Source organism: Halyomorpha halys, unplaced genomic scaffold (genome assembly GCF_000696795.3).
Source record: "Halyomorpha halys isolate HHAL.00 unplaced genomic scaffold, Hhal_1.1 Scaffold746.1, whole genome shotgun sequence".
Taxonomy (NCBI): Eukaryota; Metazoa; Arthropoda; class Insecta; order Hemiptera; family Pentatomidae; genus Halyomorpha; species Halyomorpha halys.
This window is the reverse complement of record NW_027107304.1, coordinates 654,271-672,390: the sequence shown is the minus strand read 5'-3', so window position 1 is coordinate 672,390 and position 18,120 is coordinate 654,271. Positions and strand designations below refer to the sequence as shown.

The 18,120-nt window shown below is 29.9% G+C and overlaps 2 protein-coding genes across 3 annotated transcripts in view; one reads left to right on the top strand and one right to left on the bottom strand.

The window, feature by feature from the left end:
• Positions 1 to 18,120, bottom strand: part of qin — a 347,449-nt gene that overhangs the window by 44,284 nt on the left and 285,045 nt on the right. For both annotated transcript variants that reach the window (XM_014428743.3, XM_014428744.3), the window contains 7 exons: positions 11,018 to 11,212; positions 10,687 to 10,835; positions 7,145 to 7,329; positions 4,819 to 4,956; positions 3,172 to 3,324; positions 301 to 433; positions 31 to 165 (listed from right to left, as the gene is read on the bottom strand). In XM_014428743.3, the coding sequence (XP_014284229.1) occupies positions 31 to 165; positions 301 to 433; positions 3,172 to 3,324; positions 4,819 to 4,956; positions 7,145 to 7,329; positions 10,687 to 10,835; positions 11,018 to 11,212 (1,088 nt within the window). The remainder of the gene's footprint in view (positions 1 to 30; positions 166 to 300; positions 434 to 3,171; positions 3,325 to 4,818; positions 4,957 to 7,144; positions 7,330 to 10,686; positions 10,836 to 11,017; positions 11,213 to 18,120) is intronic.
• LOC106685818 (uncharacterized) overlaps positions 15,044 to 18,120 on the top strand; it is an 87,735-nt gene continuing 84,658 nt past the window's right edge. Inside the window, exon 1 of the mRNA XM_014428746.2 lies at positions 15,044 to 15,138. Within this exon, the coding sequence (XP_014284232.1) occupies positions 15,075 to 15,138 (64 nt within the window). The 5' untranslated portion in view covers positions 15,044 to 15,074. The remainder of the gene's footprint in view (positions 15,139 to 18,120) is intronic.

Genomic DNA, 18,120 nt, shown 5'->3' with positions numbered 1-18,120 from the left:
AGATCTGAAAAACAATTATATTTTTATTACTCGTCCATAATTTCAGTCATGAGGGAAATGGCCTCGGCGTCCCAATCGTCTCCATATCTAGGAACACAGTCCGACAGCTGACATCGATAAGCCAAGCAAGACATGTTTAAAGATGATTTGGGAATAGTTCTTATCCTGAAATTAGTAAGAACAGAAACTTTATTAATTTCAGTTAATTAAAACTAACATCTAAATAAACCCTAGTGGTAAATCGGTCTACTTCAAACCACTAAAATGCATGTATACACAAAAATATATAAAAATACTCACCTTGATTTGTCAACAATTTCAGAATTTCCATAATCAACATAAAATACTTCAAACTTCATAGGATCAATTATATTGGTGATTCTCGCCCTGTACCATTTGCTGTCGGCCCCATAAAGTGTCAAATATACTTTACCTGAAACATTTTTTTTTTTTAAGTAAATATGTATCACTGATTTTTAAAAGGAATAATAATAGTAGAAGCCTTCATTTATTATAGAACAAACCTAAATAATAAAATAATTTTAAAAATTGGTTTAAGAACGTGAGAGTGAACAAAAATAAAAAATAATAATAAAATTCAAAATTAATAAAACTAGCTTTTATAAATCTAAAAAAAAAAAGATGTAAGCATAAAAATCTATAAATAAAAGAAGTCTAATTACAATTTTTGGAGAACTTGTTCAATAGGAGATAATTCAATTGGAGAAATTTAAAACTTAGGTAGAGCAATTGATAGAGAATGAAATTGAATTTCTAAAAGGTTCATATAAGGAAAGAACTTTCAAGAGTAGCTGTACAGTGAGCTATTGCACATAAACCTAAATAAGTAAGAACGGGTATTGCTGGAATAGAGAGAGGATTTGAAGTGAAGAATAGTTAGCAGAGTTAAGATGAATACTTAGAATATCAGATATGGTTTTGAGAAGGTGATTGCACAAAACATATAATTACCTTCATCACACTTGTCTCACACTGCCCTCATTAGAAAGAACAACGTCTTCTACAATGGTCCCTTTAGGTCGTAACCAAGAAATTTCTTGCATTGTAGGATACAGCCAGAAAATCAGGATTAGAAGTTAAAGAGCTCAACAGGTGAATACTTTCTAGTTGCTAGCACAGCCAATTCATGGAACAAGGAAAGAGAGGGACCAAAGTTGAGGCAGTTGGATGGTGTGGTGGGAAATGCTGGGAGTCAGAAACAGGATGGTGGCATCACAAGACCGTGATAGTTGGAGGATGGCCAGATCTGCATCCGGGGCCCCGTTCCATAATAAAGTACAAACTAATACTATTAATCTTGCAGTTTGTATTTGGTACAATTTCACTTACTTATATAATACTGCCAGATTATTTTTTACTTTTAAACTCATATAATATCATAATTAGTCGTCCCTATCATGAAACAAAATGTGTTAGTGCTTATACTTTATAGTTTTTGTACTTATATTTATGGACTAATACTACTGGCCTTCATTATAAAACAGGCCCCAGGTTGTAGAGCTGTCATAAAAAAAAGAACAACGTTCCACGAAATAATTTTTGAAATTTGCATATAATTATTATCAGAATAACTATTTATTTAGATTAAATTTGTTGTAAAACAGTAAACACAATATCTTTAAAAATTGTAATACCTTAAAATGAGGTACTCTTGATCCTAACAAATGATTAACATGATGGAAATACAGTAACTAGCTTGCAGCTTTTTTTTAGTGAGATAATGTATTGTAATCAACCAGGGCATTACATTCCAATTACTTATTCAGTTCAGATCTTCATGGGATTTTTTTTTAGGCTTACAAAAGGCCTTAAAGCAGAAAAGACAATTACATAAATAAGTAGATCAATTTTGGGAGCCCATTTTTTGAGGCAATATTGCAAGTGATGATTACAGAAGAGGAGACTATGTAATGCATTTGCAATGTAAATGCAAATGAAGAGGAAGATAGAGAAGAACCAAGAAGGTCAACATAAGAGAAGTGTAAAGTGGCGAATGGAGGCTAACTAGGAATAACATGTGTAATAATACCTAATGATATACATGATTTAAGAGGAATGATTTGAACCAGCTCATAATAGATAATTATAGTTAAAATATAAATAAACAGTAAATATATTACTAACAAAAGCTTAATACCAAAACCTCCAAACTACAATTTTTATTTAAAGTAAAGTTCTGAATAAATCTTGAAGTTTGATTATTTTATGGAATACAGATAATTTTTTTTTTTTATACATTGATATTTACAACTGTATTTACATAAAAATACATCTAGTAAATTTGATACTCTGATAATATTTCAACATTAGGTCTGGAGGCAATCTTCTTATCAGATGCCTTGGAGGATTGTAAGGAATGGAAGAGGAAACAAGGTAAGAGCTAGGTGGTTTTAAGAATCAAAACAGTAATTTTAAAACTCACTAGTCTAATATAACCACATTTTTTGTTCTTAAAACTACCAACAAATAAATTGTAAACACAGATGATTGAACATATGGGAATTAGGAGATGGTCCACATTCTGGTCAAGAAAAATAATTTATAAATAGATTTGACCATTTATTAATAGCCAACGTTTTGACCAAAATTGCAAGTCTTCATCAGGCCTGTTGGCTGATAGGTGTAAGTGAACAGGACATATGTGAATGCGTTTATTGCCAACAGATAATAAATGTATCAAATTTCAGGATTCACTCAAAGCATTACTTAAGAAAAAAAGTAGTTAGAAGATTTTGAAATTAAAAGCAAGATATACGTGTATATATTACTGAAAGAAGGATAGGGCAGTGGTTAAAAAAGTAGCTCTGAGAGTGCAAAAATTATTCATTATTGCCCCATTTTACAGGGTTCTATCAGAGATAGAAACAAGAGACAAAAACTAAAAAATATTGTAAACGGGACAGGTGTATAAGATGACTTGATCTTATATTATATTTCATGACATCTTATATTCCTATCCTGTATACAATATTTTATACTTTTTGTATCTTGTTTTTACTAAAGATGAAGTCTTGCAAAACAGGGTGAAATATTACTGCATTAAAAATAGTTGTTGTACTATTTGAGCTATGATTTCACCTGCCATCCAGACCATTTTCCTTTAATTAGTACAAACGGTCAATTAATAATCTTCTAAAACATATATATTACCTTTTTCTAGATTATATGGTGGTTTACATTGTTGAAGCTGCGAAGTCCTCAGCGATGCTTGAAATTCAAGTAATTTCTTTTGGGCATTCTCTCTCTGAACGTAGAAGTGTGATGGTGATATTAGATGGCTAATACGAACCCTGAGGGAACATCCTGAAAGAAAATACAAATAACATAATTATAATAACCACTGTATTCATATCATCACTAAATATACCTGATTACTATAAAGATAAAATTTGATTGAACTTAAGTTTAAATATAAATAACATTTAGTAATTCCATTAAATAAATTAATATAAGGGTAAAATTTGGCCAAAGTTAAATGTTTAAAATTTTTGAAATATCCCAATTAAAACAGTAGAATCAAATGAGCAGTGCAACACATTTGGAATGCAGGACAGAGATAAATAGTAATTTTTTTGTTTTCAATACATATTAGAAAATGTTGAATAAAAATAAATTTATAAGTTAAAAATAAACCTTATTAAAACTAAAATGTGAAATATAAACATTTAAAAAACAAAACAAAAGACTTCGAATTAATTCTTTTGAAATATTTTTTCCTTATTATAAGTCAAAATTTTGAGATCCACATCCTTCAGGATTACAGTGTCTATAATTTCAACATTTTGTTTAAATCTATAAAATTTTTTATAGATATAATATAATTACTTATACATATAATTCATTCAGGAGATATTCACGTCAAAAGGTTTTCAATGCTGTGAATTATTTAAGTTATAATAAATAAATTAATATGTGTCCCAACTACTTTATGATGAAATGTAAACATTAACACTCATATTAAATGTTGTTTAAAATTATTACCTAGAGCATTAAGATAGGCTCGGCATCCTTTCTCCACAACAGTAGTGACCGAACTGCGCTGGGTATGTGTTATTGTAACACTCTCCAGATCTGACACCACTGGATTTTTTTGTTTGGTGTTAAAATAAACAAATATTAATCAATGGCCTTAATTCTGTACTTAAAAGAGTAATTGGAACTAGTGAAACAATAACGTATCTACAAGTTTCAATTATCCAACTTAGTAAAGAATTTAGGCCATTGACTGGGCTTAGATTAATATTTGTTTATTTTCATACCAAATAAAAAAATTCAGTGGTGTCAGATCTGAAGAGTGTAACAATAACACAAACCCAGCGCAGTTCGGTCACTACTGTTGTGGAGAAAGGATGCCGAGCACATCTTAATGCTCAAGGTAATAATTTTAAACAACATTTAATATGAGTGTTAACGTTTAAATTTCATCATAAAGTAGTTGGGACACATATTAATTTATTTATTATAACTTAAATAATTCACAGCATGAAAAACATTCTGTATATTATTTGTATAATTATAAAAATAATCATATGGATAATTGACAAGGAAACTAAAGAAAATATATTTATAATATAAAAAAAAATAAAGTTACTAAAGAAAGTGTTAAATCTATAACATTATATGTATAAATAATTATATTTTACATAGGTAAAATTATATTAAAGATAAAAAAATGTCTTAATTATAGGTACTATAATCCTGAGGGTGGGAAAAAGACCCCAAAAAGGTCGACAAATGAAAAGGAAATAAAGAGATAATAAGAAGGAATATACATTTTTTATTGATTATACAACTTACCCAAAGCAATTTCATCTGGATAAAGAAGAGCATGTGATGAATGATCACGAGTCTGTGATGAGTAAGATTTTTCACTAGCAAGAGAAGGAGGAGATGAGGGACTGGGTGTGCCTTCTGAAGGAGAAGGAGGTGATGAATCTAAAATGAAATGAGAGTGTTTATTACACCAGATTTCTTTTTGAGTCTAAATAAGAAACCACAAGTACCAATCAAAAGAGGTACATATAAAAATCCATCAAATGAAGTTTTTTTACTGTAGGAAGATGGTCCAGGTTGTGGTAAAAAAAAAAAAAGGTACACGAAATAACAGAAAAAACTGATAACCAACTTAAAATCACTGTTTTGCCCCACTTTGCAGGACTTCATCAGGGACGGATCCGGAAGGATAGAGCGTTACTCAGCCATCACAATGCCCTACAAAGTGGGAAAAATGTTGGTTACAAATGAATAATTTTTTCTGCTATTTTGTGTATCTTTTTTGACCACCACTGGGACCATCTTTTTACAATAAATTGCAAACTGGTAACTAATAATCTTTTAATATGAAATCTTTTTATTTGAGCCTTTGTACATCAAAATAAGAATCCTCAAATATTACACTAAAGCAACAGATATATCTTGACCACTTAAGACCAATTTAGTGTGCAGGCTCTAGTTAGAGAAAAAAAGGTATAATTTCCTCCACAACTACCTTCACCTCACATGTCAAGTTTGTTGAGTATTGTTTAGAACTAAATAGTAATAAGTGATTTCTGTGATTTAAGTTACTATGATGATTCATGTCTAAAAATCACCTTCTACCTCAGTTTTTTTTTTTTAAATATTTTTTTATATTCTAACATTTGTTATACAGGGGAATTTGTTGATAAAATGAAATAAGAGTTGTAAAATGGAGGGGAAAGAAAAAAAAAAGGGAATAAATTGAAAAGCTTGAATTTAGTTTGTAGACTGATATTAATTGTAAAATAATACTGTGGGAAAAAAAAAAAAATGTTATCTTTCTATTATATTGAGTCATATCAAAAAAATGTAATTTATAAATTTATATATGTCCGATCACGGATTGATCAGTATGCTCTGTAATGTAGCAACCCGATGTATTTGGGCACCATGATTGAATAAATTTCTTTCTCTGTGTGTGTAGTTATATCGGCCAAAATTTAAAAAGAGGAGATGGTCAGAGGTAAATAAATTTTTGTTTATTTCTGTATCTTTGTTGACTGTGATGATTTACAAAAGAAAAACTAAGGATGACAGTATTTATTTATTTTTTATTTGATTTTTGGATTCAACTTCCTTACCTGTAAACACAAAACATTTTTTAGAGACTATATTTAATTTTTTTTGTGATTACAGAAACGTTCTTCATTGAAAATAATAAACCACTATATAGTGTGTAATAATAAAGTGGTTAAGATGCTTTGATGACAATAAATAAATAAAAAAAAAATTATAAATTTTAATCCATTTTTCAATTGACTAAAATAATATTTAATTCAAGAATCAGTATGTGTGATTAAAATAATGTAAAATTAACTAATTAATTATGAGAAATAGTTGACCGTGGATGACGTACGAGGAGAAGATGGTTGGGGTGCAGTCAAAGTGAATTAACAAATTAAAAATTAACTAAAATGTTAAAACAAAAATTCAAGATAACTGAAAGGGGAAGGGAGGAAGTACTTCCCATCCTTGAGAATAACCTCTTCGCTCCCCCTTCAAGGTTCTCTGTTAAGTTGTCAAGCAATACTTATTTTCTTTTTTATAGAGAGCCTAATTCACAACTAAAAATTGTTCAGAAAATAGCGAACTTTTTTACTTATTTTAGAATATGGCCACAATTTCCAAATAATTAAGTTTAAACAACATTCATTAACCATAAATAATGTTACATTAAGTAAATGAAAGTTGACAAAAATTCAAGATAACGATTGTTTGACAAAATAAATATAGAGAGAAAACGATTGACGTTCCTTGAAAATAACCTCTCCGCTTAAGAAAATCTTCTAAGGTCCTCTGTTAAGTTGTCAGCTATACTTCTTTTTTATAATCAGCCTAATATTATACAATTTATCATAATTAAAAATTAGTTTAATTTTTGTGGGACATGGTTAAAATTTTCAAATGTCTTTATAACATAATAAATTATGTAATGTAAATTAAATGAAATCATGAAAAATAATATTCAGAATGAGATAAGCTCAATAAAACAAAAAGTTTTTGCTTGAAAACATTCACCCCCCCCCACCTATGTTGTAGGGTCATGGAAAAGTTTTCAACAAGAAAACCTAAATCTAAATATAAATGAATTCAGTTATTTTCTTACCAACAATAAGGTACGGTTTTCTAAGTAATTTCAACACTTCATCTCTAGTAAGATCCTTAGTGGGAGAAACCGTATATTCAGTTGGTACCTTTTCTTTTGGAACCAATTGGTACCGAGGTTCTTCAACTAATTTCAAATCACAATGGTTTTCCAAAGTCTTTATGAAGTCTTTATCAGCAGAAAACCTATATTACAATAAAAAAAACTGTTTCTTATTTATCATAAATAAACTAGGATCATGAATCATATTTACAATTTTCCCTTGCAAAATGCCATATTTCCTTCTTGTTGGAACTGCTTTATTTCAACCATTAAATAAAATTCCAAATCCTTCTTCACCTAATGACTTCTAATTTTTCTAAACTATTAGAACGCCTTGTTCAAAACCAACTCTAAAACTTTCTATAAGAACATTCCCTCATCAATCCCCTTCAGTCCAACTTTCAACCTGGCTATTCACCACAATCAACTCTTCTTAAAATAATCCACGACCACCAAACTGCCATGGAACAACAAAACCTAACTATCCTAATCCTCCTTGATTTCTCCAAAGCATTTGACATGGTTGACCATAACATCCTTCTTAACAAACTACGAAATCTTCCTCAATTCAATTCTTCCTTTCGGATCGCTCGCAGTACGTAGTGGTTCCAGATAAACCACCATTACTTGTGATGTCCCTTAGGATTCATCGCTTTTCCTCACCCTTTTCGACATCTACATCAATGACCTTTCCCCTCTTTATCCAACATTCTCAATACCATTTGTGCGCTGATGATTCCCAAATTTACCTTTCCTTTCCACCTTCTGACCTATTGGTTGCCACAAAGAAGCTTCAAGAAGACTTGAATCGAATTAGTCACTGGACACAAGAAAACAAGCTTAAGTTGAATGCAGAGAAGACTAAGGCAATCATAATAGGAACCAATCACCCCCAGAAAACTATTCCTCATATTCCAACCTGATTCCTAAACAACAATCCAATACAATTTCATCCATATAAAAACCTTGGTGTCACTATAGACCAAACTCTCTCCTGGAAAAACCACGTCTCCAATATTTCCCGTCATACCATCTCTACCCTAAAGTGTTTAAATTATCTTCGTCACCAACTACCTTTTGAAACCCATAGGCTCCTGGTTACTTCCTTAATATTCCCCCACTTTGATTATTGGTGTGTGGTTTACAGGGGTGTCTCTAGGGATATCGGGGGAAAATTAAAACGGTTAATTAATTGCTTTGTACGATTTTATGAAGAATTGAAGTGCTTTACCCTCCTTCCGTCATAAATATATTTTTGCTTCCTTCCTCTACCAAATTATCCAATCCAGCCGTCCATCAGACATCTTTGATATCCTTAATTTAAATCCTCAGTGCATTCCCGCAATACCCACTCATGGCCTTCAGACTTATATGTACCTGCCCATTGACACTTTGGTAGATCTTTCCTCATCCATTCCTCTTTCCTATGGAATTCTATTCCCTCCTTCATTCGTAGTTCTAATACCCTTCCAACCTTCAAATCCCATATCTTCGACCACCTTCGGTCCACCCAATTCCGGAAGAATAATAATTGAAAGTTTCAAACAAGGTTTATATATTTTCTGTATTTAATGTTTCAGATTTTCGTTGTAGTTCTTGTAGATATGTATATTAGCAAAAATTGTACCTTTCCATTTATTATTTTTAGTTTAATTTTATTTGATTTTTTATCATTTTTTTTTTCCTTTTTATTTATTATCAGAATTTAGTCATCTTATGTTTTATGATATGAAATATAGTTTTATTTTATTTGTTCTATTTTTATTTCATATATTCTGTTAATTATTGTTTTTATCTTTTCAAATTCATTGCTTTATTATATTTTATGACGTTTTATAACTTCATTCTTATTTTGTACTTTACTCTAAGCCTTTAAAGCCTAATTTTGAAGCCTATATATTATTCTAAAGGGATCAATCCCAGAATAAATAAAGAATATTATTATTATAATTATTTCAAAAAAGAAATGATAAATATATATATAAACAATCAATGTTTAATGAATAGCATAATTATTAATTTCTATTTTTATAATTGTTCCACACCGTTTCAACAAAGCAATGGCTATGCATGTATACAGACCACTATCTTGCAGAGCAGCAAGATCCATTATATGCTCTTAGTATACTGATAGGACAAACGTCAAACACAAAGTTTAAGGAGGTCTTTCTTTATCGTTTTCTCAAAACTAAATTGTACTCTGGTTTTGTTTGCTCAAATGGAGAAGCTTATTCATAAGGATAATCAAATCCACAACAATCTTAGCTGAACTGAGGGAGTGATTGGTTTCCGCCTAACAACAGGACACAATGTTCTCCAAAAATATCTACTTCTATCAGATAGGCATAGGAGGCTCACTAATATGTCCTCTATGTAACAAAGGTGAAATGGATGGGAACCATATTTAGACATGTATATATTTAAGGAATATAAAACAAAATGAAAATTAATGTAAAACAAAAAGCAACTTATGTTGGGCAGCGATAGAGAGAATGGCATAATAGCCTCCTCACATGAGGAGAAGATGATTGGGGGTGCAGTCAGAAAATAACACAAATAAGTTTTTTTTAAACTAATAATTTTTTTAATAGTGCCAAAGTTTTGGCCAGAATATCCAGCCTTCATCAGGGCTACTTTTAAGAGAATGGAAATCTAAATTCTGGCCGAAACTTGGCACTATTGAATAGGTCTTTTCAACTTATTTGTGCTATTTTCTAACCGCACCCCCAACCATCTTCTCCTCATATATATTATCTATGGTCAATTATCTTCTCAACATAGCCAACTGACAGTTTAATAGGAGAAAATCCAACACATGATTTACATGAAATCATATTAAAGTTTTGTCTATTTTGCAATAAAATTTCCTATTAATACTAAAATCATTTTCCTTTAGAAATATTTGAAGCAAAATAATTCAGCCGAAATAGAGCCATTGAAGAGCCCAATTTATCAAACATAAATTTTAAGATAAACCAAAGATACATTTTTATAAATATACCTTGTTTTCTGAATTTATACAAAAGTATTTTGGTTTTCTATTTTAAAAAAAATTTAAAATTGAACATATCAAACCTTTAAATGCTTAAAAAAAATCTTTATCATTTTGTTAAAACTAAATCTGTAATATTCTTAGTCACTTAATTACTTCAGTTTTGTTCTGACATTGTTCGCTCGATTACTTAATTCCACAATTACCTACAGTTAGACCTATGTTCGGAATTAAGAGAAATGGTTCAACTATAAATTAACGATGTTAGTAAACAAAGATATTTTGGAAAAGAAAGCATATTATTAAAACATTATCTATACAATACACTGGTAGTGTACTGAACCTATTTCCTTAGCATGAATTAAGATAGTTCATTTTAATTATATATAATGATTTTGTCTATATAGTTATCCAAATAGAGCCTAAAATATAGAGAATAATAAAAAAAAAAACTGTAATGGATTTGATAATTAGATTAGGAAAAAGAATAGTAAAAAATTTATTTTACCTAGGCTCTACCCAAGAAGCTGATTCAATTAAATAGCAAGGCAGTTGCTGACGAGACTTCAAATTGTCAATAACGGCTAAGCATTTAGGACCAACAGCTGATCCGTCACTAAATAAAGTTCTTGTAGACGCCAAAATTGTCTCCGCATCCTGTCAGATTGGAAAACAAATTTAAGAAATATTATAAGAAAATTAAAAATATGCAAAATTTTAAAGAAAAAAAGGTTAATTTTACAAAATTAAAAAAAAAAACTGAACAAGATATCTCTAGTAAGATCCGTTGGTTCTTTATTATTTTTTTAAATATCAATAATAAAATTTAAAATGCATACCTCAATGTATCCTGTCACTTGTTTAAGAATTTCTTCTAAATTTCTCCTAGTGTTAACAGATGATAATTTCTTGCGAAGGTTGTGCTCAATCAAACTGAGCTTACCGTGAAGTAGAAGGAAATATTCTGTGATTTCTTCCTCAGTCTTTTTTATTTCACTAATGTCCTTTTCATTGTGTAAAATGTTTTCTGCTAACTGAAAAACCAAGAAAAAAAAATTATTTTAAGATTTTTTTTATATAATAATAGGAACATAATAATTTTCAAATATTTGATTATCTTCCGAATGAGCATCTAGAATACATAGTTTTCAATTCATTCCCAAAATTCATACGAGGGTAAATCAATTATTATCCGCAATACAGTTATAAAATTTTATTATAATCAAATAGAAAACTTACAAGTATATTATTTTTCAACATAGTCTCCTTTCTTTCAATGCACTTGGTCCATCGCTGTACAAGCTTCATGATAATGCCCTCATAAAAGAAGGTTTTAGGTTGAGTTGCGAGCCAGGATTGCACTGCTTCTTTCATTACTTCTTCCGAGGTAAATCAACGGCCCCTTAATGCCCTTTCAGTGGACCAAAAGATTTACCTCGGACGAAGCAATGAAAGAAGCAGTGCATTCCTGGCTCGCAGCTCAACAGAAAACCTTTTATGAGGGTATCATGAAGCTTGTACGATGGACCAAGTGCGTTAAAAAGCAAGGGGTCTATGTCAAAAAATGATGTACTAGTAAGTTTCCTATTCGATTAAAATAAAATTTTATAACTATTATGTGGATAATAATTGACTTTCCATTGTATTAAGTGATCAGGTTTGCTTGAGATCTGCCTAAATACTTTAAAACATGATCATAAAGATGAATACATTATTTCTACACTATTAACAGGTCGAATTAGATAATTATTTTTCTTTTGTGGGAAATTTCATTAACTTTGAAATTGTGATACATATAATTTACCATAATGTATACTTCTTACAGTCATACACAAATAACTACTGTTAGGAATATAAAATACAGATATATTGCTATTTTAATATATCTGCATACACATAAAAAATAATACAACAGATATACATATATATAACTCTGGCAAAAAATAATTTAAGCTCTAAAGAGGAATAATTAGCGACAATTACAGGATTAAGATTAAAATCTACTATTAAAAAAAAAGATGAAATCCACCTCATTAATTTGATACACAATAACACAAAATTTATAAATATGCAGCTTCAAATGAGGACTGAAAATCATCTACTGGATTTTTCGAACGCAATTATCTCAGTCCCCTCTATATGTTTACTTCCAAAGCAGTAAAAAAAAAAAAACTTCAGTAAACTGAAAAATGAAAATGCCCCTAAAGATTTTGATTAACTCGGTAAATCAATTGGTCTTTAATATCAGTTAGGTCTTATCCTCATTCAAATAGTTTGACTGGGTTTCAATGCCAAATTGTTATAGTGGCTTCCTCTAAAGTATCTTTAAGAGGAGAAGATGGTCGGGGGAGGGGAGATGCAGTCAGCAGAAAAAACCTAAATAAACAAACGAACTATTTATTTGTGCCAACGTTTCGACCTAATTTTCAGGTCTCCATCAGGGCTATAAAAACAATACAACAACCATCATTCTGAGAGAAGAAAAAAAAGAGTTCAAATTCCTATTCTCCATATTTCTTCTTTTTTTTTATAACATTGTTTTTACATACTCGCCCTTAAACTATCCATTTTTACATACCCTTTATATATTGATACATTTTATTGCTTTTTGGGCTCTCATAATTTTACATATTACCTCTTTTTATTTATTAATTTTTTTTTTAAATCTTCCCCCAGTGGAGTGGCTCTCCCTGTTCTTTGTACCCTCCGGCCAGCGGCTCCTGGGCCAATATTGTAACCCCCTCCCCTTAAGCGGACCCAGCCCAACTCCTTATTATGCCATATGGCAAAGGAAGGGCACAAGTTACGCTTGTATACTTAGATAAATGTCAATGTTGTTATTTATAATGAAGAGGGTAAGAAAAAAAATATCTTATCCACTGTATTATTTATATATTACTCACATTTATATGTATATAAAAATAATAATGTTATCAATCTAATATTACTTACTGTCTTTGTCCATAGTTATTAATCACCTAGTTTATATTTTCATTTCATACTATTTAAGACTTTTATTAGTTATTCAAAATAGATAAATATAATATAAACTATGACAGGATCTAATGACTAGCTTAAGGAGAAAAATTTAAATATATATATATATATATATATATATATATTTTGAACAACGGTTATACAAGGATGTGATTTTCGCAAGATTACGCTCAACCTCCAAAGTTTTCACCTATAGAGACTACCGAGGGCCGCAGGAGGGTTCCGGAATTCACATGGTTGACTCACAGCTATAGTAACAGAAAAATAATTATCTGCCACAGCCGGATTCAAACCAGGGTCCCGGGAATTAATAGCACAGCGATTTACTCACTGAACTACTCCGCTCCCAAGGAGATAAGAGAAAAAATATATTTTTTTTTTTCATTCCTGGAAATAGCAGTGGTAATATAGACGTACTATATACACTTGGAAAGTCTAAGATTTAAGAAAAAATAATTTTTAACACCGAAAGTCGTAGAAGGTAAGAGATAATAGCAAACAACGCATAAATAAAAGGTACATTTTGTTACATTGGTGGGCGTATGTCCAGTGCGTTTTCCCGTTTCGTCAGTTTGGTAAATTTTTCACGTCATCATAGCTTTTTGCTTGACAGAATGATGAACTCCTTAAAAATAGGATTGGTAATTTCAACATTGATACAATAAAAATCTAACATTGAATAATTAGTTAGGAGTAGAATGTAAATTTTAGTGAACTGTAACATTTGTTAGTTGTTAATTATTCAGTCAAATACTTTTATTGTTTTTGTTTTTTTTTTCTTTTTTAATTTTCCTAATGTTTGAAAACAATAAGTAAGAAAAAGAAAACAAAGAAAAAGGAAATTCAAATCACTTAAATGTAAAATATAAAATATATTTGCCCCTTAAAATGTACTACGTATTGATTATAGCCTTGTGGCAAATTTTATATAATAATTAGTAAATAACAACTCTTTAAAAAAAAATTCTGTCAAATAAAGGCTCACACCAAATGAAAGATTTTTTAAACGCAATTAAACTTTCGATTTAAAAAATTTAGAATTTATTATTAAATTATTAATCAAGTAAAAAATTAAAACTAACGCAAATATAACATCGAAATAAATAAATATATTAAATAATTCAAAATACTATCCAAATTATAGTCTCAAAACTTTTATTGCTTTTACACGTCCAACGTTTCGGCCAATTCGGCCATCTTCAGGGACAATCTACTTAATTCACTATGAAACATATCATTTAATCATTCCAAAAACTTCATACAGGCTATTCTGCCTAATAAATAACCTAATAAAGGTTGTAATAAAAGTGTATTGATAGTGGTTAATGAGAAATAATTGTGACTGTGATTTTTAAATGGATATTTGACTTATTGGGTAATTAAACAAATGTGAGATATACTGATTAACAAAAAATTAGTTTACCTAATGGTTTTAATGTTGTTCATAGATATAAATGTTTTGACCTGGGCAGAATAGCCTGTATGAAGTTTTTGGAATGATTAAATGATATGTTTCATAGTGAATTAAGTAGATTGTCCCTGAAGATGGCCGAATTGGCCGAAACGTTGGACGTGTAAAAGCAATAAAAGTTTTGAGACTATAATTTGGATAGTATTTTGAATTATTTAGTAAAAAATTACCAGTCTCAAGAAAGAATTTTAAGATTATAAATAAATAAATATACTTTGGAGTTCCTTTTCGGAATTGCAAGATTTAATGTTTTTAACAAATTAAAATTTATTGCGGCAAAAAAATCGATAAATAATAAATAAAAGCTAGATAATATAAATGAAAAAATAATGTGGGAATAAGGAGCGGAAGGAGAAGGGGTTGTTGCCTACTGGAGCAGGCTCCAGTAGTGGTCCCAACTCCGAACCGATCGGTGTAACCAACACATCATGTCTTCGCTAAGCACATCTGTCTTCATCGTAGTCTACCTCTTCTGTGTTATGATTATATCTGGTGGGTCTTAGATGTAATATTTAACCCATAACTCATATTTAAAAATATATGTAAATGCAAAACTATTCTACAGAACCCTGAACTTAATAATCCACCATCAAGTAATACAGTAATAATTAGGTATTGATGCTAATATGAAAATGTTATTAAGTTTTACAATTATAATATCATAAACATTTCTTCTACTCTATTTCTGATGCAGAATGAAATAAAAAAATATTAAACAAACAAGTTTGCGTAGATATACACTGAAACAAAATAAAGCATTTACAATTAATTTTTATACGAATTAATTTAATTAGAGTGTAATTAATATCAATATAAAATTAACCCTATTGCTGGCTCGAGGAAATGGGTAATACCAATACTTAGTTCAATGTTCAAAACTTTTAAACAACTTAAGAGTCGATACCCACGATGACCAACAATCGATATTTTGATGCCTTATCTAACAGGTGGTAGCATTGTTGTGACAAAAACTCTTCCTTGAATGCGAAAACTAATGTTAACAGCGATTCAAGAAAATCTGCTAATATTGATAAAGAAGATAAATCATAGCTCTGTTTTAATTGTAAATTGAAGGAAAAAAAATATAATGTTAATAAATATAAGAATAATTCTTATCCCGTAAAACTGATCTTGTACAAAAATGTATACAGAATTTCATAAAAAGAAAAGAACAATAAATTAGTAAAGAGACGCTTCTATAAGATTTATGACAGTGGCCCTCAACCCAGTGCCCGCCTAATATGAGCTGTGACAGCAAAGTCTAATTTTTATTTTTAAAATTTATGAATAACTGTCATGAAAGAATGTTTATTTGAAAATCGTTGATTGACCAAGTGTAATTAATAAAAGGCTAACAGTAGTGGTGCGGCCAAAAAATTCAAATATTAAAATTCAAGCCATACGTTTCGCCTCACGTCAGGGCTTCACCAGGTCTAAAAAAGATACCAATAACCAAAATTATGTAACAGAGTAAGATTAATTACTACTATTTGAATTATTACCACTCAATTTTAGTTGTTTGTATCCTTTTTATCCCTGACGAAGCCCTGCAACGTGGGGCGAAACCTTGGCTCATAATCAACAGCTCATTTTCTATTTCACTTATTTTGACCGCACCCAGACCATCTTCCTATCATAAAATAACTTTTTATTTCATGTAAGTTTTTATAGGGAAAAATCCTACCTAAATTATTCCAGTACACACATATTCCTTCATCTGCGTTTCGAGACTCTTCCCCTATCTTCATAACGATCCTTCTTAATGGCAGTTACATATTCACATATCCATATTAAATATATTAATTAATCAATTTTTAATGTACACTCATTTTTTTTTTATATTTCATTTCCACCATCACTATGGACAATGCGGTGATGGTAGACTATAAGTTCTCATTTCATTAAAAAGGATCGTCTTGAAGATGAAGGAAGGGATCCGAAAAGTTGATAAAGAAGCAATACGCGTGAAGTTGGATCATGTAGGAAGGATTTTCACAATAAAAACTTACATAGAATAAAAAGATTAATTGAAAAAATACTGTATATGAAATAATAAATGGAATTCGGTCGGGGTGCGGTCAAATTCCATTTATTGATACACCCGGTCAATAAGCAATCTTCCAGTACATGAAATAATTCAAAAGGATTAATCAATAAAAATTATGGAAAATCTTTAAATAAAAAAGTTTTGAGATTAATTAATTGACCCATGATAATATTGTTGCACTAGACTAAGCTTGATAGGTGATGTACACATAGAGGCAGTGAAGTTACTGTCACGTTAAAGCCAGTTACGAGGTAACACTTTACAGCCACGGCAGGAACTGTTGCAGACACTGCAATGGTTGAGCTGTGTAGTCGTTACCTTCATGATGACTGTCTATCATGACAATAATTAAGCAGCATCCGTCGTGGTATTAAGCTATTGTCACACAAAGCCCGTATATTAATGGTTAATAATTTTATTTAAACTTATTTTAATGATAAAAAAAATAACATTGGTGCCCGCCACCCCAGCAGATAACCTATAAATGTAAATATTTATAATATATAAATATTTCCAAATAATTACTAAAAAATATATGATAATTGGAGGCAATAATGTCAGGAGCTAGGATATATGTTGTGGAAATGAATATTTTAAGAACTATTTTTGTTTTTCAAAGAATAGTACGTGTAGGCTGGGCCTAAGCGTAAGATAACAACCATTCAAGAACACCGCATAAAATGTGCTTCGATTTAAAATCTAAAATTCTAATTCCAAATAGATCTCGTATTCAAAATTTAGTAGAGATTTTTTTTCTATTAAGCAGTAGGAAATTGATTCATATGAACATTTGTCATTAACAAAATTATACCTACAAGCAGCAAGAAGCAAATATAAAATATTTCAATTAAATCCGATCTCTAAAGCAGGATACTCAGCATCTACTTAAATATTTTATGTACATTTTATAAATTTGAAACTACATTATTAAGCTAATAATAAAAATAAATAAATAAATTATAATGAGCAAGTAGATCGTCCGACCAATAAAAAGTACAAAAAATAACAGAAAAAATATTTATTAATTTATTAATAACTTATGTTTCAGTTATTTCTCCGGGCTTCATCAGATATAAAGTAGAACAAGGCACAAAAAGAGGTGTTTATGGTCATTATAAAATCGCTATGAGAAGATCTCTTGGGGGTCCGTTCAGCAATGACATACACATAATTAAAACTTATTTCTTTGTGCCGACGTATCGGCCTGAATTTCAACTATACTTTATTTTCTTTCTATACTTTATTATTTTATCTGTTATCCCTTTTTCCCCACATATTTGCTCTTCTAATCCAATACATCTTTCCTTCTTTTTTTCGTCTCTAATTTTTTCCCCCAAACAGAATAAAAAATTAAAATATAAATAACATATTTTTAAAAATAAAATAATAATATATAAATCTAAAAATCATATTTCCCTACATAATAG